The sequence below is a fragment of the Coturnix japonica genome, chromosome Z, assembly GCF_054131305.1.
Source record: "Coturnix japonica strain WE chromosome Z, WE-NBRP24, whole genome shotgun sequence".
Taxonomy (NCBI): domain Eukaryota; kingdom Metazoa; phylum Chordata; class Aves; order Galliformes; family Phasianidae; genus Coturnix; species Coturnix japonica.
The window spans coordinates 66,421,057-66,441,816 of NC_140702.1; the positions used below are offsets into that span (position 1 = coordinate 66,421,057).

The window sequence follows — 20,760 nt, forward strand, 5'->3', positions numbered from 1 at the left end:
TATATATATATATATATACACACACATTATATATATATATATCCTGGGACTGTGTGAGATCAGGAGTGGAGATAGCCTTGTTGTATTGAAGTTAATATCGGCTGTGCTGCTGTACCGTGCTGAGGTGCTCTGTGCTCCCTGCTGCAAGGAGCTGAAGCTAAAGGTGGGTGTTACAAAATAAAGGGCTGTCAGCTGCCCTGCCCTACACGTGCTCTGTGTGTTTGCTCTGTTACTCAGTCGCTGCAGTTTGGAGCCCCACAACTGTTGTTTCAAGGCTCAGCTCCTAAAAGGAAGAAACGAGCAGGAGCGACTATCACCCCCAGCAGGAATAGGCTTCAACACTTAAGCCTTGTTCTGGGAGGGAATGGGAAGCCGAATGAAGCAGCTTTGTTAGCGGGGCTGCAGGTGGTGGGAGGGCAGTGCCTCACCAAGTGTCACAGCCCACAGTGGGATCCTCAGAACCGCCCCGAGTCCCATAAACCTGGGCTAACACAAAAGCTCCTCCGGTCCCGTCCCGTCCCTACTCCCCCCCCCCCCCCCCACGCAGAGCCCATACACGCTCACGGCACCAGTGACGCTCGCCAAGCTGTCAATCACCAGCTCCCGCCCTTTTAATTGGCTGCAGCACCCGTACTCCCTGCCCCTTCTGCTCAGGTACTAGCCAATCGCGAGCCGAGGCGCGTCGCTGTGGGGGCGGGAGCTGCCGCCTGGATTTTCCTAATGGCGAATTTTTGCCATTGGCTGCCCGGCCCGTGTTGCCAGGTAGAACAACCACGGCAGAGGAGCGCTGTGATTGGCTGACCATTGTCGCGCTTGGCTGGCGATGATTGGGAGGAGAAAAGGAAAGGGGCGGGGCGAAAGACGGAGAGCGCTTTTTCTTTTTTTCTTCCCCCCTCCCCCCCTCTTCTATCCGCTTCCTGATTGGCGGAATCCCACGCCGGGCCGAATTTCCGATTGGCCATCGCACACTGTTGCTAGGCAGGTGAGAAGGCGCGGGGCAGGGCGGAGCTCCCCCTTCCGATGAGTCGGCTGTGAGGTTCAGTCAGCGCCGAGCGTCCCGACCCGATCCGCCGCCCGCCGCCCCGAGTCCCGCGTCCGTCGCCGCCACCCGTTCTGAGGAGCCGCCGTCGCGCGTCTCCCCTCGCCCCTTCCCCCTCAGCGCCATGGCCTCGGGATCCGAGTAAGTGTGGGCCCCTTCCGGCAGTCCGCGGCCTAGGCCCGGCGCCGAGGCGTTGGGCCCGGCGTGGCCTTCCTCGCCGTCGCTCTCCTCGGCGCCGCGCGGCGCTGCCGGGCCGGGCCGGGCCGTTCATAGCGCGGGGTAGGCCCGGCTCCGGGTCCCGATCCCGCTGTGTCATGCAGGCCCCGAGGAGGCGGAGGCGGGGCCGGGGGAGGGGGGTGGGCCGCTCTCGGCGCTCCCGGCCAGGCGCGTGCCCGCAGGGGGCCCTCGCCGCCCCCTCCCGCCGTCCCTGCCCGGGAAGTGTCGAGTCACGGCGGGGCAAGGCCGGGCCGGGCCGGGCCCTCTCGTTGTACCCCGCTCTGTCCCGCCCAGGCTAGGCCGCGGTCCGGCAGCGCTTTGTCTCGAGGCACCCGGAGGAAGCGGCAGAGCGGCCGGCGAGAGGGTAGAGCCGCCTCCCGGTCTGTTTCCTGCAAGGCCCGAACGGCCCCGGGCCGTGGCAAGTGACTCGGCATGGGGAGAGGCAGACATGTTGTGCTGGGCCGGCCCCGTGGCAGCTGAGGCAATCCGCTCTATTTTCATCTCCCGTGCCTTTGCCTCACACTGTGTTCGGTTCCAGGCTGAAGATCGTCTTTCACGCTTCTCAAAAATGAGTTGGGCAATAACAGGCCCACAGCTTCCATCCCACGTGTGCACGCCACTGTGATGGCTCTTGAGATGAGCAAAAACGTCACCTGAACATGCTTTCCTAAATCCAGGATTACTTGAAGTGACTCCCTGGCCTTGCCAGAGGCACTTTCAGTCACTTTAGTGTCTGTTTCTTATGTTCTAATTTTCTTTTGCAACTCCTGAAATTTAGACCTGGCCCTGCTACGTCAGTTCCTTGAAGATGTGCCAAGAATTCAGTATCCAGCTTGTGATGGAGTTGATAGTCTAATCGGCCTGTTAGCTGAGTGAAAGAGGCTTTTTCGCCTTTTGCAAAGTTATCTCACTATCAAGGAATCAAAAGTTACTCAGCTAGGAAACAGTTGCTTTTTAGCTGCAGCTTTTTGTTCAATGGTGTTGGCAACCATCTTGTTGAATTTTAGCGCTGCACCAGCTAACAGAGTTTAATATCTTGAGGGATTTTCATGTGCATACCTGTCTGGCTCATCTTGAGCATACACAGCTTTGAACTCATTGCTTGGTTGTCCTATGCTGTTCCAGTAAGTGGCTGCAGTCATCTGGAATGTCATTCATTTACTTTAATGGATAAAATGTTTTGTAGGTTTTTTAATACCTACCTGAGGAAAGCAGTTCCACCTGCATCGTGGATGTTTGGGCTCAGGATGATAAGGAGCTACTGACAGGTTTGTCGCGGAAGAAAGCTCTTGAAGACATTAATTAAAAAGGCCCAGCAGCCACCAGAAGGCATGATTATTTTCACTTTCATTGCTGAAGTTGGAGTCATCTTAAGTCAGTGACTTTTCACTGTGTATTTACCGTGGACTTACAGGAATATCCTACTTCCCTATTTCATCAGGATTTCTTGTGATTTTAGTGACTCCTTTTTCTTTAGTGGTTGTTTTCAGAAGATCAGTAATTGTTTTCTGCTTGCTTCGTGTTATTTGCCATAACAGCTTTTAGGTGTTACTGTCTGCTGAACAAAGACGCTCTGACACACAGAAAAATGTTACAAGTGTGAGGGGCACATTTTGCTTCATTTTTTCATTTAATGCTTGAGGAGCCCTCAGAAGAGAGAATAAAAACAGATAGTGATGGTGACATTCTGAATTGTAACTGAAAGACAGAGTAACACTTGTCTGAGTTGGCACTTTCCTGTGTGTCATGTAATTTCTTAAAAACTTTGTTTTCTTTTTCTGCACAGCAGTTGGGTTAGATAACTGAAACTGACCCCAGACATTTATGTATGTGTATGCTGATTGCTGTAGATTTTTTTCCTAATGCTTCCAAGTTTGTTCGATTGCTGTAAGTGCTGTAATGGTAGCATTGATTCAGCCCTCACTTCTTACTTAGGAAACTGCAGATTCAGTTCTTGAGTACCAGAACTTTCTCCTCACATTCAGCAGAGCTCAATGTACCTCTTGCTGTGCTGTTCATCACTGCTGTGTACGGGAAAGTGTCTGCACTGTTGGTTTATTGAAAGCTTTGGTCAGAAGCCTTTACTTGCTGCCCAGTTTCTCTTCTGTTTTATCTTGTGTCCTGGCATGTATTTTAGGCTGCATAATAATCTCTACATCTCAAAGGATTATTCCATAGTTTCAGTGACAGTTTATGCAGCCAAAGTCTGTCCATGGCTTCTTACCAAAAGGCCTTTGGATCCCCATCTCATGTCTGGAGGAGTATGATTTGCATTCAAACTTGAACAGACCGAATAGAGCTATTGTTGCTGTCTGGTGTCCTCTAGTTCAAGATTTGCAGTGTGCCTACTGAAGTAATTCCCTTTGCCCAGGAGCATATTTTGCTGATATAAAGTACTTTGTTATTTCTATTTGCTGTTTTAACTACTGTCTTGGTGGCATATTGGTTCCAGTCTTCTTTGCTCAGTTAGGGTTTGTGTGTGTGTGTTTAAGTCCCAGCCCATTTAGGACTCTGCCAAGACCTCATTTTCCCTTGAAGATGAAATCTGTGGGCTTCTTCCTGGTTGTATCCAGCAGCCTTTCTTGTATCTCACTGGGTTTAGAGAGGGTCTGGAGTATTTTGCATAGTGCTTGAAAGGGGGATATATTAATTTCTTACATGTTGTACTCCTTAATGAAGAAAGGGAAAAAAATCAACTTGCCCAGTGCCAGCAGTCCTGGAAAGACATGTTTTACAACTCCTTGTTTTGTTTGCTTAAAGTACTGCTCCCTGTCATTTGCAGCATGTTTCCTCTGCTACTGGGATTTATGCAAAGCTTGAAGAGGTTTTGGAGAAAAGCAGACTGCACTGCCTGGCTGCTGCTTGTTGTCCCTCTCTTAGTGTCAGGGAAAAGAGGCAGCTCCACATGGTTTGTCTTGGAATAACTTCTGTCTTGGGCATGTGGGGGTAACATCATGCTGTAGATGAGGTATGACAGACCTCTCTGATACACTTCTGAAGATGCAGTGAACATGTTAAGCAGTTAATCCTGCAGCATGCTGCATTCATAGTGAGTAGTACTTAGGTTTGACTTCTGGTTATTTCCTCCATAAGGATCTAAATGGAGCTAATGCTGTTGTCCACAAAGCTGTCAGTTCTTTGCTGCTTGCTTAATACAGAGGAAAGCTTATTTTTAAATTATTTTTGCCAGAATGTGACTGAACCCTGCATCATTTTCTGTGACCTTGGATGTTGGCACATCTGAACTTCTTAGAGAAAAATAGTCAGATGTCTGTCAAGGGAAGTCAGAACCATGTTGCTGGTTTAACTGACTAAAGCACAGCCTCCAAGAGCTCCTCAGGAATCAGCTGCCTCCAAATCGTGCTTTTTTGGTGGTCTTCTTGTTTGTTTGTTTTGTTAAGGGAGTGTCTTAATCTGCCTTTCTTTCATTTCCTTTCTGTTTCTGTTTGCCTTGACAAAGTCAAGCCAATCATTTTCATATGTCTTGTGGTGTACTGTGTTAGAGCTTTAGTGACTTCTGTGAAGTTATTATAGAAAGATTCTTCTTCAAAAAGCAAAACAACAAACAGTTTTTTAATGAGCTCTTGATAGTTTCACTGGCTTGTAAACTTTAACTAATAGACCTTGACAAGCAAAACTCCTACAGCTCTTCCTGTCAGGGGAGCTGTGGCATTGTTCTTTAATTCCCCCGTTTATCTGGGGTTGGACGCCAAATGGACTTAAACTTTTGTTTCACTGGCAGTGTTTACATGTGATTGCAGATGAGGGAGTAATTCTTTTAGGGAAAACACTGTCAGCAACATCTCAGTGACCACCACTTTTCATAGATAACTTTATAGCCATTTCCATTTGAGACTGACTTAATGTTTACTCACAGGAAACATTGTCACTGAGCACCTGAAACTGGTGCCTGGTAATAACATTCTCCTTTATTTTACAAACAAATGTAGTTTCTAAAATATATGGTGACAAAGAAACATGCAGAAAATGGAAACTGAAGCAAAGGGCGGATGTCTGCAACAGGAGGAATGTTATCACTTAAACTCAGTATTTCTTTTTTTCTTCTCCAGTTCTAAAGCAGATGACTTATCGACTGCTATTCTGAAGCAGAAGAACAGGCCCAATCGGTTAATTGTTGATGAAGCCATCAATGAAGACAACAGTGTTGTGTCACTGTCCCAGGTGTGTCATCTGTTAACAAATAAATAAATATAGATAATACACAAACAGCTGCTGTATATTAACTTGAAATTTAACTTTGCAGCATGAATCTAAGTGTTTGTATTAGAAGCTGTTACAAGTGAGGGAGATGCACTGTCTTGTTTTCTACCACTCTTCCATAATAAAAATATATTTTGATAACAAACTTTTAAGATTCACTTGATATTAAGCCCTTAGTCAGGATTAGCTCTTGATCAGTGCAGTGGGATCCAGTGTCTTTGTGGCTTTGGTACATCATTTCCAATATGTAATTCACCAAGGTCAAGTGACTTGAGTTCAGATGCTTGAATTGTCTTATCAAAAGCTTGTTCTAATGTTCTTACTGTTAACAGGCAAAAATGGATGAATTGCAGCTGTTCAGAGGAGACACTGTTCTCCTGAAAGGAAAGAAGAGGAGAGAAGCAGTATGCATTGTTCTGTCAGATGATACGTGCTCAGATGAGAAGATTCGCATGAATAGGGTTGTTCGCAACAACCTGAGAGTGCGCCTTGGTGATGTGATCAGGTGGGGACTGGCTTACTAACTCTTGCATATCTATCTCTGAATTGCCTACATAATTTGTGTGCTGGCTCTGAATTTGGAGACAAAGTTTGCAGCAATTATTTCAGAAGAGACCTCAGAAATTATTCCAAGTGTGTGGCCTGCATCAAGAATCTCACTTAACTTTTGGATGTGTTTCTGGCTGTATGCATACTGAGATTAATACTGAAAATTTATGGTAAAGATTAATGATGTTTATTAGCTCTTTCCCAAACCTAGGTCCTGTAATTAAATTGGACAGTTTAATGATCCCAAGTTTACTTTGTCAGATGAACTTGCAAATTCTAAATTCTTAATGTCTATAATAACAGTGGAAAGCATTGAACAGTGTTGTTACGTATCTCACAGTATCTAGCTGAAGCACCCAGCTGCTCGTGACGTACAGGTCTTAAAATGTGCTGGGAATGGATATCAAAAACATGAAAAGCAGTGAAAAACTAAAAGACCTCAGGATACGTTTATATAATGGATGTCTAAATTTCAGTTTTTGTAACTTTGTAACTAGGAATTATTGAAAAGTGTTTCAGGAATTTTCTTGTGTGAGGCTTGGAGAAAGCTGTGAGATAACATTTTGTAAAGTACATCTTGTCTTATAGGAGCTGGGGAGTGCCATGTGAGCACTTCAGAAATGAAAAATTGCTAATATGCAGGCTTAAATATGAGAAGACTGACAGTTCCCCTGTTGGGGATCTTCCTAATTTGCAATCTCCTACATGTTCTTAGGAAATTGCAGCCTGGCACTGTACTTCTCGGTGTGTTGACTGGCATAACCTTTAAATGCAGACTGTTTCATACAAACTTTGTCGAGGAGAGCAGAGAAGCTGTATCACCTGTCTAATACTAGAAAATTCAAATTTTAGACAATACCCTGTTTGGAACAGGACAGTCCTTTGACACAGTTTGTGTCGAATAAAGATGAATACTTATTTTAGATACGAGGTTACTTTTGAAGTCTTTCCTATTATAACAATTCAGTTTCTGCTCACTTTTTCTCGTGGGACTGTGTCTAGGATAGTTAGTGAGTTAGTGAAGGACATCCTGGTGGAAGAGCAGGAAGAAAGTATGAAACTCCACAGCAGGCTTGGGTAAGGCTCAGAGGAGTAAAGGAATGTGTGATGAGAAGATGAGTTCTCTAGTGCTTGTGCTATCCAGCTTCTTAGCATTTAAATGTTCTTAGGAAGGTGGGAAGTCTCAGCAAGGACTTGGATAGTCCTTTCTGGCAGTTGTACTGGTCTGAGAAGAGATATCACTGCCTTTTCTAGATTCTAGTGTAAGTCCAGGATGATGTGTCTAACCAACATTTTCTTCTGTTGCAGCATCCAGCCCTGCCCAGATGTGAAGTACGGCAAACGTATCCACGTGCTGCCAATTGATGACACAGTAGAGGGGATCACAGGGAATCTCTTTGAGGTCTATCTCAAACCATACTTCCTGGAGGCATACAGACCCATCAGGAAAGGTAACAGCACTTGTTACTGAAGTCCTGATTATGTGCTGTAGTTCTGAGACTGAGTAAAGAAAATTTCTATGCACTTGCACAAATCTACAAGGCATCAGACTGGCTGGCAACTGTAGAGTGAGATTTTACTGATGCTGATATTTGTTCATTTATTTTGCTACAGTAAATGGGAGCATGTTAACTAAGTTGCTACCACTTGACAGGATTGGGTATTTGCTTTTGTGCTTTTGTATTAAGCAATTGGTTGGATATGCCAGATGTCACCCTAATTAAATTCACTTCTTGAAAATAATTCAATCAATAACTGAAGGAGTGCTTGGAAACCAATTGCACTTTTAGAGCTATGCTAGTAGCACATCTGCTGGAACAAGAAGGTCCTAACACAGCATAAGTGCAGGCTGAATAAAGTTTTCCAGTTTCTGTGGCCCAATTTAGTCAGATATGTATTATCCTACTAGAAGCAAGCAGTTGTTGCAACTAGTAACAACTTAGGAAGATAAATTCAAAGTAAGTTTTTTATTATGTTAGGGATTTTTGCTCCTTCCCTTGTTGCTTCTGGATAGAATTTCTTCTTTGAGCTGGTAGGTGGTAGTAGGACATTCAGGGATTGACTTTGCACTTCTTTGTGTGCGCTGGAACAGCCACTCCAGAAAATCACCTGTTTGGAGCAGTGGTAGCAAAAGCAGTGTACAGATGGTGGCTGGAGTGAATTTCTATAGTGAAACAGTCAGCAGTAGCTGTCCTCGAACATAAAGCAATGGAAGTCAAAGTGAGGCAGTTGGAGAGCTGTATGAAAAAACACCTGTTTTGGGATTGAGTCTCGTGTAGCTCTGCATATTTCTTGAAAACCTTTGGTTGCTCAGGGTGGCATACCATTTCAGTATGCCTTTGGTTTCTCCTATCTCATGGCTTTTCACTTGTGGTAGCACTGTCTACTGTCCCTTAGGCTATACACTACAAAAGAGCTGACTGCTTGCAAATTGATAGCTAGTTTCTAAAGCAGACAGAGAAAAACATGAGAATCTTTCTTTTGGACCCTATTATTAGTCTGTTTGCCTTTTTTTTTTTTTTTTTTCCTAAACAGTATCTGAAGGGCTTTTTCTTTTTTTCATAAACAAAAGGATTTCTAAAACAGCTAAATTGAAATTGAATGGAAAATAAACATGATTAATTATGTTTAATTGTTTGGTACTTAGTTGGAATATTCTTTTCTGTTGTTTTCTGTTTGTTTCTGCATGAATTTGAGAAAATTAAACTGCTACAGGTCTTAAGTGATGTCCTGATAGTCACAGTGTGTGTAGCTCTCGAGTCAGAAATGCAGAGCAATATGAAAAATGCCAGTGGCATATATATGTATAGCCTACTTCCTTGTCCATTGAGGCTGCTGGATAGTACAGGAATTGACATTTTGGAGGATGTCAGTTGCAACAGGATACTGAATTGTGGGTTTTTACAGGTGACATTTTCCTGGTGCGTGGAGGGATGCGTGCAGTGGAGTTCAAAGTGGTGGAGACAGATCCAAGCCCTTACTGCATAGTGGCTCCAGACACAGTGATCCATTGTGAAGGAGAGCCCATCAAACGAGAGGTGAGCAGGATCCTATCACACAATTCTTGTACTGACTCCAGTCTGTCCTGTGAAATCTCTCTGTGACAGTGTTTTCAGGTCTGGGAATGGCATTTTATGTATTGAATGAACCTCTGGAAGCTTTCTTTCCAGGGGATGAGCTGATGCTGGCAGTAGTTGGAAAAACGTGCTTCCACTGTCCTTCAGATACTGGGATTACACTAATGCTTAGGCCATAATTTGGTAGCAGCTGGTTTTGCATCTGTTCCAGGTATCTATTGCTGGGCATTAAGTGGAATTTATGGGTATTAAATGTATCATTTAACTCCAAAGTTCCCTTGATCCATAGCAGGAAGGCTTAAACTTGTTGCTAAATTTCATGCCACATGAGGAGACAGCAAGTAATGCTTTTTGAGTGAGATAATTGAGATTTCTAAACAGTTGGTTTTGTTTTAACTTTATTTCAAACCCTTGAGATATCTAACCTCGGTCATCCGAAGTTTAAGACAGCCTGAGCAGCTGGTCCATCAGGAATAGGCCACTTTATTTTTATAGAAAAGGAAATCTCAGGAGTAGGGATAATTTGGCCATGACTACCTTTTAACTAGCTGCAAGTCAGACTGGGTGCTGTTCTCGGCTTAGCTCCTCTCTCTGTTCAGCAGTTATGGGACACTGAAGGAGACCTCTTTGGGCTTATGAGGACACCACAGAGGCAGACCAGGAGCAGGTTCAGCCAAGGCTACCAAAATGATGAAGAGCTGGAGGTCAAAATAAATGAGATGGGGCAGCCTAGAGTAGGAAAGGTGCAGCAGAAGGCCTACTGGCAAGGTGGAAAGGTTTAGGCAGCCTGACTTTTCTGAGAGCTGTGACCAGGGACAGGACTAGAGGCAGTGGCACAAGCTGAGTCAAGAGAAGTTCCAGGCAGATACTAGGAAAAAGGTTTCCCAAAGCCTACAGCAAAGCCTAGAGATCTCCTCTAAGATTCCAGGTGATGTTAATTAATGATTTTATTGTGACCTAATGTTATAGTGTCCTCGTTTCAACTGGAACAGAGTTGATTTTCTTGATTGTATCTGATATGGTGCTATGTTTTGGCTTTAGGATAAAAACAATGTTGATAAATTCTGATGATAGTTGTTGCTGAAAAACACTGTCTGGAGCCAAGGACATTTCAGTTTTTTAGCTTCAGGCTGTTATCCAGCATGGTGGCTTCTGCTGAGAACCCCCTGTGGGGGTCCGTGGGGTGGACCCTGTCCATGTGGGGGTCTCCGGGGGTCTCCTATGGCAGGGAATTGCCATTGAATGTTTGGGTAGTCAGAGCTAAGAAACAAATGTGAAAGACATGAGAAAGACTTGAAAATGAGATTCTCAAAACAGCAAAGAAATTACATTGAGCAAAAGCCCAGACTCCTGAAACTGGGAAGGGATTGCTGAACCATTGTTTTCACTCAAGTGTTTAATGCATTTCCTTCCTCGTAGGATGAAGAAGAGTCATTGAATGAGGTGGGTTATGATGACATTGGTGGCTGCCGGAAGCAGCTGGCTCAGATCAAAGAGATGGTGGAACTTCCTCTCCGACACCCTGCTCTCTTCAAGGCCATAGGGGTGAAGGTAAGGACCTGTGTGCATCAGGTGGATGAGTGGTCTTGCTTTTGCTGATGGCTCATAATCTAGGAGGCTTAGGACATACTGGAGGGGAATAAGTAAGAGGAATAACTTGTGTCCTGTTTTCGTCTTTTTTAGTGCTGGTATGAGGGGAGAATTTTCACACATATTTTACAGATTGAAGCACTGGCACCTATAAAACAGTGGTGTTTTGAATAAGTGCTGTTGGTTACTGGCTAGGTTTTTGTTTGTGTGTCATGTGAAGCAGTCAGGTTGTTGATTGTAGGATGGCAGCTGTTGCATGAGGTTGCATCATGATTTCAGACTGACTTTGTCAAATGCTTGGGATTTCACTGTGAAGATTCTTAGACATTCTGATACAAGTTCACCACCTAAGTCCCTTTTCTCTTTTCCCAGCCTCCACGGGGAATCCTGCTCTATGGTCCACCTGGCACTGGCAAAACACTGATTGCCCGAGCAGTGGCCAATGAAACTGGGGCTTTCTTCTTCCTGATTAATGGTAAGATTTGGGTCTGCTTTGGAACAAGATATGCTGTGTAATCATTCATCCAGCTAAGGCAGCAAATGGTTTAAATAAGGCTCGTATAGGCATGTTGCCTCCTTGACATCTGTCCTTCTTTACCACTTTCCGGTGCCCCTCTGTGGATGCTTAGATGCCATTTGTGCGGAAGCATCTTTAGTGGCACTGTACTCAAGTGTAATTGTTTTGTTGCAGAGTGGCTGAAAGGCAGCTTTGTGTTGCAGGAACTCAGTCTGTCCGAGTGTTCATTTATGTTGTAGGGGCATGGCTAGGAGTGAAGCAGTGAGATTATTCCATGTATAGGTGTAAACTTTTTCTTGTCAGCACGTTTTATTCCAAAAAGAAGCTAGTCTGCACTGCAATTTTCTTCCCTTCAAATAAAGTACAAGACCTGTTTCATTTCATTTAACTTGAATTGGAAGGAACTTTTCCTGAAAGCTGCAGCGTGTGCTGAGGAACTTAGCTACAAATGACAGAACCTCATGCTGATCATTATCACTTACAGCAGTTGAGATAGATAGATACGAGTTTATGATGTCCGCTATGAAGACAAAATTCTGAATTTTCCTCACTGCTTTTCTCGCATCTTAGAATCACAGTATCATAGAATTGCTCAGGTTGGAACAGACTTTAAAGATCAAGTCCAACCACAACCCAACCATGCTACCCCAACTCTAACAACCCTCTATTAAATCATGTTCCCAAGCACCATATTCAAACTTTTTTTTAAACACACCCAGGGATGGTGACTCAACCACCTCCCTGGGGAGCCCATTCCAGTGCTTTACAACCCTTTCTATAAAGAAGTTTTTCCCTGATATCCAACCTAAACCTCCCTGGCACAACTTGAGGCCATTTCTTCTCGTCCTGTGACCTGCCACCAGTGAGAAGAGACCAACCCCACTCTTGCTGTAAGCGCCTTTCAGGTGTTGGAAGAGAGCAATAATGTCCTGCCTCAGCCTCCTTTTCCCCAGATTGAACAGCCCCAGTTCCTTCAGTCTCTCTTCATAGGGCATAATCTCCAAGCCCTTCACAAACCTTATTGCCCTTCTTTGGACCTAATCCATCACCTCCATGTCCTTTCTGTACTGAGGTGTAGCTTCTTTCTAATTGAAATCATAAAAGAGAGGTAAGGCAGCAGTTCTCAAGTACAAACATTCAGTTTGCTACAATAACTGAATGTTTGTACTTGAGAACTGCTGCCTTACCTCTTTTATGCTTTGAGTTAGACCCATGAAGCTGAAAGAAGCACAGCATAGCAGAGAGCGGCAGGATCTGCTTTTTAACTCAAGATATCATAGGAGTGACCAGTGGTAGCGAATTAACTTGCTTTTACTTCTGACAACTTCAGATATAAAGTGGGTGTCCCTACCCATATGTCACCCTTGTCTTACATTTTTTAAGTGTATGAAAGGTGTCACTGATAATAAGCCAGTCTCCAGAAACCTGTGATTCTGTTACATTATAAACATACCATCTTTTGTCATAATTAGTGATGTGTTCTCTGCTCATCCCAAACCTGAAGCAGCAGGTGGTAGACAGAGCTGGTGTGAATTGATGAGTTACCTGAAGTAAAACAGTACCTGCCTGCACCAGTGTGCTCTGCAGCTGGAGCACTTCAGTCAGCTAGCAGCTTTGCACTCCTGAGGGTCAGGTTTATTTTCCTTGGATCCTTCTGAAGAAGCATACTTTGTCTTCAGGATCACTCCCATAATGACGATGGAAAAAATCTAAACAAATTAGATTGGTAAGCGTTAGAGTTCAGCAGTTGTGGGAAATCTCAGGGGATCGCTGTCCTTTCTGGAACTGATGTGTTCGTATTTCTTTATGAGTTAATGTTTTGTGGGGAGGTTGCCTGGGGTGCTTTTGTGGCTGTTTGCTTCTGGGTTTGGTTTTTTTTGGTTATGTATATGTGAGTTTGTTTTTTCTGTTGTTGTTTGTTTTGTTTTGGAGCTTATTTATAAGCTTGTATAGAGGTAAATGTTTACCTGTGTAATGCAAGCTGAAGACAGCTTCAGTATCTTACAGCTTTTTCCTTCCCTACTCTGATAATTCATCACCATATAATTTGATTGCTTTTCTTGCAAGCTAGGACTGGCATTAACAGTGTGGGGTGGCACATTACAGAGAAGCTCACCAAGTGTGAAATAGGGTAAGAAAAGAGGCAGCTAAAGGTAGCTCATTGACTAGTACTGCATTCTGTTAGAGTAAACTGAAAACACCAGAGTAACGATAGAAAGTAATTCCGCATGCTGTTCTTGCCTGTTCAGCTGCAGATTTAGTGAATTTGGTTGATAGTGTTTGCTTTGGCTTGAAATATAGATACTCCTGTGTGAATGTGGTACTGAAAAAATTCAGGTGCATGTCTTGGAGCTAGCTGCTTCTCTTCTGGGTGCCACAGAGCTGCTATTTTTTCAGGTCCTGAGATCATGAGCAAGCTGGCTGGTGAGTCTGAAAGCAACCTGAGGAAAGCCTTCGAAGAAGCTGAAAAAAATGCACCTGCCATCATTTTCATTGATGAACTGGATGCCATTGCTCCAAAGAGAGAGAAGGTAAAAATGGCCTTTGGGATCTAAAGAGGTATCTGTACACCCTCTTGGTAGCAACTGGCATGACTTTGTATGCTTTGAGCGTAGGGTAAAGCAGCAGTTGGACATGAGAGGAACTGTGCATCTTTCACAGTGTTTCTTAGCAGCTGGTGGGTTTAGTGTCTGTCTGATATGGTGCAGCACTAGTATGTGTGCTGTGCTATAGAGCTTTACGTCTGATCATTGCTTTCCATCTCCACAGACACATGGAGAGGTGGAGCGTCGCATTGTGTCTCAGCTGTTGACTCTTATGGATGGACTGAAACAGAGAGCGCATGTGATTGTTATGGCAGCTACCAACAGACCAAACAGCATCGACCCAGCACTCAGGCGATTTGGTAACTGTCTTATTAGCTCTGCTTTGTCTGTTAGATACTTTATTACAGACTGTGCTTCAGGGACCTTGAAAAGACTGAGCAGAAATTTAATGTTAAACTTTTTCTGTGTGGTTTGTTGACTGCTTGTTTGAGTTCAGCTTCTGGGGTTCTGGGCTTTGGTATGATTTTTTAGCCTTACTAGGTTAGAGCTTAGGAAAATAACAAAATACTTGAAATCTAATGCTAGCCTTTCTTGGCTGAGGGTAGCTTGGGGCACACTGAAGGAGTAAGTGGCTGTTTGAGAGGATGTTCATGCCTTAGGCTGCGGAATAATTTTCTGGCTTCTCTTAATTTTTATTGATGAGGAGTCAGGTAGTTTCTGAGATAGAGGTTTCCAAAACTTATCAGTGTGAATGGATGTCTGGTGTATGAGCAGTGAAGTCTGCAATAGCAAACCAGTCAAGTTTACAGCAGAAAATGGCATCTTCAGTCTGCAGAGGCATTACTGGACACTAATGATAGGCATGTGTACTTCAGATAATATTTTAATAGTATGTCTAAGCTTTCTGCCTCCCCACATTAGGTTTTGGCATTTCACTGCTTGGGTATTGTTAGGATGAGTGCTGCAAAAAGTCCAGAAAGACTAAATTGTTCTCTCAGTACTTGCAAGTTCTTATGCTGAGGACACAGAGATAGCAGTAAACAAAAAAAGTCTTGTGATACCTTGGAGAAGCACCTTATTCTGCAGACAAGGCCAGAAAAAGCCACTAAGCCATTAACCATCTGTTTTTTGTAATCCTGAATTCCAGTTAATATAGTAGTCTCACTTCACCTACACTGCTAAGGCTTCTCCTTCTCTGATCTGACTTTACAATTATGCTGATAGATGCTGTAATGAATCTCAGAGCTCTGGCATTTTCTGAAATTATGGCTTGTCATCAGGCTGTTCAGTCAGAGGAAAACAGCCACTGCAGCTTCTTTGGTTTGTAGAGTCAGTAGCTTAACATATGTTTTGTATTCCCCAGGTCGTTTTGACAGAGAGGTAGATATTGGTATCCCAGATGCAACTGGGCGCCTGGAGATCCTGCAGATCCACACAAAAAATATGAAACTGGCTGATGATGTGGATCTGGAACAGGTGAGCAGCATGCTGTTGGGGAAGGTGGATGTTTGTTGTGCAGTGTTTCGCAGTGGAGGAGCTGTTAGGCTTTGATCAGCAAATGTTAGTTGCTCATTTAGGACATCTTTTATCTGGGTGAATGTGTGATCTCTTAGCTTCCTTTGAGTTCATTTAACAGTGACCAAAAATCCTCTCTTGCTCATTAAGAATGGCAGTGTGAAGCAGTCATGCGTCAGTAGAGTCTACAAGTGCTCTGCCACTGTCTTCCTGTGTTTGTTGTGGCATTCGCTTTGAAAATGAAGTAAGTTTAAAACAGCTCTCAGAGGTGTGAATGTTGTGGTGACTTGGGACACTCATTTTGTTCCTTTAATCGCTATCCTGAGTGAAGATCTCCAGTCTTTTTGATTCTTTCTTCTGAATTCCACTTGCAACTTTGATCTCAAGTGGGACACAGAACAGTGGTGTCTCTGCCTTTTCAATATGTGGTAGCACTTTTCCTGAACACCACAGTGGAGCACTGACATTCCTGTCGTTCAGAGTTGCAGTAAAACTCTAAAGGGTTTTTAGGGCTGCCTTTCCTTGTGAGTGCTTGCTTGTATCCCTGTGAGTCATAGTCAGTGCTTTGCTTTCAGGTGGCAAATGAGACCCACGGACATGTTGGTGCTGACTTGGCTGCTCTTTGCTCAGAAGCTGCTCTTCAGGCTATCAGAAAGAAGATGGATCTCATTGACCTGGAAGATGAAACCATTGATGCTGAAGTGATGAACTCACTGGCTGTGACCATGGATGACTTCAGGGTAATGCGAGACTGCCCCATTTTCTTCTAAGTGCATTGTTTAATTGCTTATCTGAAACATTTTAACATAACATGATACAATTCTATGCTGTTGTTTCTTCTATTACCAGTGGGCTCTGAGCCAGAGCAACCCTTCTGCTCTTCGGGAGACTGTGGTGGAGGTGCCACAAGTTACTTGGGAAGATATTGGTGGTCTAGAAGATGTAAAGAGAGAACTCCAGGAGCTTGTACAGGTGAGGATTTCCAGTGAGATTTCTCAGTATTCGGTTTTGGGCTGTGAAATGCAGGGATTTTTAGAGTAATTGCTTGTAGTGGGCTGAAAATACCCTAGTATTCTGCGTTAGTGAGATGAGGGAGAGGAAAGTTTTGGGGAGCAGCTTTCCTGTCAGGCTTTCCTTGGTTGAGTCTACAGTGACATCTTTAGTGGGTCTTGTGCTATGTGCAGAAACAGCAGTAGTTGCTGTTTAAGTGGAGAACAACAACAATAATATATATATATATATGTATATATGATAATTTTTAGTCTATTTTTCTGGTGTTCACTCGTTGCCTAGATCTGAACTTGTTGCTAAGGATAAATGTTCACATCAGACACTTTGTCTGTCTCTGGAGGGCGGAGCTGACAGGGTCGGATAATGAGCTGTTTGTTCCCTTTTGCTTCTGCAAGGCAGAGCAAAGCTGGGTTTAAGTGTGCTGGAAAACTGCCCGAGTTGTAGTATTCAGTCCATAAGAGTAAACAGACCGTTTAGGGCAACTTTACAATTTAGCTGTGGTGCTTTTCAAACCAGTCCCCATTTTAAAAAACTCCAGTGGCCCCAAGCAGACAGAATCTTGCATTTGTCTCACTAGAAATCTCAGGGTGATTTGTTTTTTTTTACTATTATTATTATTTTTTGGTAGGAGCAAAGTGCAGGACTTTTGGGATCCCTTTTAAGGTTTTTGTTTTTTTGTTCTAATTTAGTATCCTGTGGAGCACCCAGACAAGTTCCTCAAGTTTGGCATGACTCCATCGAAAGGGGTTCTGTTCTATGGGCCGCCTGGTTGTGGTAAAACACTTTTGGCCAAAGCCATTGCCAACGAATGCCAGGCAAACTTCATTTCCATCAAGGGGCCGGAATTGCTCACCATGTGGTTTGGAGAGTCAGAAGCCAACGTGCGAGAGATCTTTGACAAGGTAGGTGTTTTTTTCTGCTCCACTGTGCTGTCTTAACTGGCCTGGTTATTATTTGTGTATTTTGAGTTTCTCCAGCTTGCAGTGTGAGCAGGAGCTGCTTTCCTGATGTTGGGGAATTAATCTTCTTTGGGAACCTAGATATGCAAATGGATTTGTCCTTATGCAGTTTGTATCTGTTATTACAGGATGGTAAATGTCCCAGTGCCTTAGCAGTGAGGCAGGCATTAGGGTGACATAAACGTCCCCCACATCTCTACTAACAGTGTTTGAACTCTCTTGTTGTGAAGGATTTTTTTCCTTGTTTCTAATTGAAACTTTCTTTGTGGCAGTTTGCACCTATTCTCACTGCATACTTCGAGGAAGTATCTGTCTCCTCTTTTCTCTCTGACTTCTTGTTTGGTAGCTGAAGGCAGCGATGAGGTCTCCCCTTCCACACTGCATCCATCTACTCACATACCCCAGTGCTTAAATAACAAGCTGATATCCCCAGATCTTGCAGGGAGAGTTCTTGTGTGGGCAGAGTTACCCTCTTGCCCTTTAGCCATCAGAGCTGCCACCCTTCTGTCTATCTGGTTCACAGTGATCCCAGCTTTGGGGAAATTCATCTTGTTACCAGGAGAATTTATGGAGGGTTTGTTTTCAGGAGACTGCTAGAAAGCAGCTCCTTCACGTTCTCCTTGAGGCGGCAGTGCTCTGATGCTCTTCATAAGTGCTTTGATTCTAGGGGTAAGCTTAGCATGAAACCAGTGTGTTCCTTGCCTGATGGTATGTAATTGTTCCTGTTTGCCTTACAGGCCCGCCAAGCAGCCCCTTGTGTGCTCTTCTTTGATGAGCTGGACTCCATTGCAAAGGCTCGAGGTGGGAATATTGGAGATGGTGGTGGTGCTGCAGATCGTGTCATCAACCAGATCCTGACAGAGATGGATGGCATGTCCACCAAGAAGAACGTCTTCATCATTGGTGCTACCAACAGGCCAGACATCATTGACCCAGCCATCTTGCGCCCTGGCCGCCTGGATCAACTCATCTACATCCCTCTGCCTGATGAGAAGTCCCGGGTTGCTATTCTTAAAGCCAACCTGAGGAAATCACCAGTTGCTAAGGTAGGATCTGTGCTGATGCTGTATCTGATTTGATTTTGCTGTGTGCTGCATATATTTCCAATGATTTGGGGGCAAACAGGGGGTTGGTGGCTGCTACACAAAGAGCTTGGAAACCTTCCATTCCTGAAAGATGGAAATGAAGAGGTAGGGATAGGCCTGAGATCTAAAACTAAGTACCAGTGCAGCGAGATAGCAGTGTGTACGCACAGCAGGTCTTTATCACATAGTAGAGTTCTGCCCACGGTGCAGGAATGGGAAATGCCTGTTATGGCAAGATGGAGAGGATTCTTGTACTCTGAAAAAGTAAATGTAGAAAACGGGGGTGGGAAATGAAAATTGAAGAGGAACCACTACAGTTAATTGCTGAACACTTTCATAGACAAAGTTATATCCCTTGCCTAGGGAGCAGGCAATAATGAACTGATAGAACATATTAGAGAAAAGCAGATGCAAAGTGAGCACACAAACGTCCTTAGGCCAAGCTTAGCTTTCTGAGTACTGTTGGGAAGGAAAGCTTCAAAGGAGGTTCCAGTGCCACTGTGTCAGTTGAAGGGAGGAGGATGTTCCTCTTTATCTCCCTTTGCCCCATCTCCATTTCCAGTCTGAAACGGTTCCATTGATTTCTTTTGCTGAGATCTGAACCAATTATGGCTGAAATCCTCAAGTCAGCCTGCCTCTTACTGAAGGTGGAACAGAGGGGAGACATTTGTAGCCATGTAGCAGGTTCTTGCTGGGTGTGGGGGGAAGCACGGCCTGCCCTACTGTGTAGCATACTTCTACCAGGAACAGGAGCCTTAACAGCTTGCCTTCTTCCTACTGGCCAAAGTTGAGGTAGCGCCTTGTTACTGTAAGATCTCAAGGCACCTCTTTGTCATTTGAGAGTACAAAGTGTAAAAGCTTTTCTTGTGTTTTGTTTTTGCCAGGATGTTGACCTGGATTTCCTAGCCAAGATGACCAATGGCTTTTCGGGGGCTGACCTGACAGAAATCTGCCAGCGTGCCTGCAAACTGGCCATCCGAGAGTCCATTGAGAGTGAGATCAGACGAGAACGCGAGAGGCAGACCAACCCTTCTGCCATGGTGAGTGGGGCACTCTGAGCTTTCCCTGCCTACGAGATAGGCAGCCCACCTCTGCCTGTGGGTGAGGGATGATGTGTTTCTCTCAGTAATCCTCAGATGAGGACGAGTAGGCTGTAGGCTCTTGGCACAGAGTGCTGAGCTGGAGCACTTTGTTCTCTTCTTGTGGGAGGGTGAGGGCCTCCTATGGTGCCTCATCACTGGCATTGCTCAGCAGGCCCCTGCAGCAGCTGTGAGTCAGTGTGCTGCAGCATCCCTCTCTAGCCCCTGCCTCAGTGGGTATTGATGCATCCTGACCCCGAGGGAGGTGTGGGCAGGTGTTGAGCTGCACGTGGCTCATCTCAGCTCTCTGTCCTGCTGCAGGAAGTGGAGGAGGACGACCCGGTTCCTGAGATCCGCAGGGATCACTTTGAGGAGGCCATGCGCTTTGCTCGCCGCTCTGTCAGCGACAACGACATCAGGAAATACGAGATGTTTGCACAGACTCTACAGCAGAGCCGCGGCTTTGGCAGCTTCAGGTAACTGAGGGCAGTGGGGAGGGCAGTGTGACGTGGTGAGCCCCAGGAGCAGAGCGCCGAGTGAGGGCAGGGTTGGTGTATTCTGAAAACAATCCCTCTTCCACTGCTTCTTCCTGTTCTCCCCAGCACATACAGACAGCTGAGCCTGTGGTGGGTACAAGCTGCACTGCAGGCCAGGTGCAGGTGCTCTGTTAGTGCTCCTGAAGCCCATCAACCCTTTTTCCTTTAAAGCAAGCAACATCTGGCCCCACCATGAGCCTTATCGTGACATGCCATAAGCTTCACATTTCTCCTGATTTTCCTTCTTGGCATCAGGGTGTTGATGTGGAGGGAGGGGATTGTGCTGAGCTTTGAGGATGTTCTGAACTGCATCTCTTCCCTTCTGCCCTGCTGTGTGCAGGTTCCCATCAGGCAACCAGGGAGGCGCTGGGCCGAGTCAAGGAACAGGAGGTGGCAGCGGGGGCAACGTGTACAGTGAAGACAACGACGATGATCTCTATGGTTAACTCACTGTCCTCAGTGGACCAAACTCCAGATCAGGCCACGTTGTACAGGGAAAATCCAACGTTCAATGGACTCTTGGCTTCTTCATTCCTCAGTCAGAACAGTGTAGGTGCACGCCAGACTTTGTAAAGGGGATGTTTTCTGCAAACACGAATCCAGACCGATGTTGAGTTGTGAAGCAGACAGTGAATTAACAAGAAGGGGATCCGAATTAATTTCTGAGAAATTTCTGTTCTAGTTTATGTGGCAGAATCAGCAGCTTTAGCAAAGGGTGCAACGCTAGCCTGTATTAAAAAAAAAAAACACAAAAAACCCTACAAAAATAATAGTAAAAAAAAAGAATAAAATCCCACAAAACTCTAACTGGGCTCTTGCA

At 44.8% G+C, this 20,760-nt stretch overlaps 1 protein-coding gene across 1 annotated transcript; it reads left to right on the forward strand.

Annotated features, from left to right (window-relative positions):
- Positions 1 to 1,022: 1,022 nt before the first annotated feature.
- Positions 1,023 to 20,747, forward strand: VCP (valosin containing protein). The gene is made up of 17 exons (XM_015848352.2): positions 1,023 to 1,180; positions 5,326 to 5,437; positions 5,809 to 5,981; positions 7,334 to 7,476; positions 8,933 to 9,063; positions 10,522 to 10,653; positions 11,065 to 11,167; positions 13,607 to 13,740; positions 13,979 to 14,114; positions 15,119 to 15,231; positions 15,846 to 16,010; positions 16,120 to 16,242; positions 16,971 to 17,183; positions 17,978 to 18,286; positions 19,210 to 19,365; positions 19,726 to 19,880; positions 20,281 to 20,747. Exons 1-17 carry the CDS (start codon positions 1,164 to 1,166, stop codon positions 20,384 to 20,386), a joined length of 2,421 nt encoding a protein of 806 aa, XP_015703838.1. The 5' UTR covers positions 1,023 to 1,163; the 3' UTR covers positions 20,387 to 20,747.
- Positions 20,748 to 20,760: the final 13 nt, after the last annotated feature.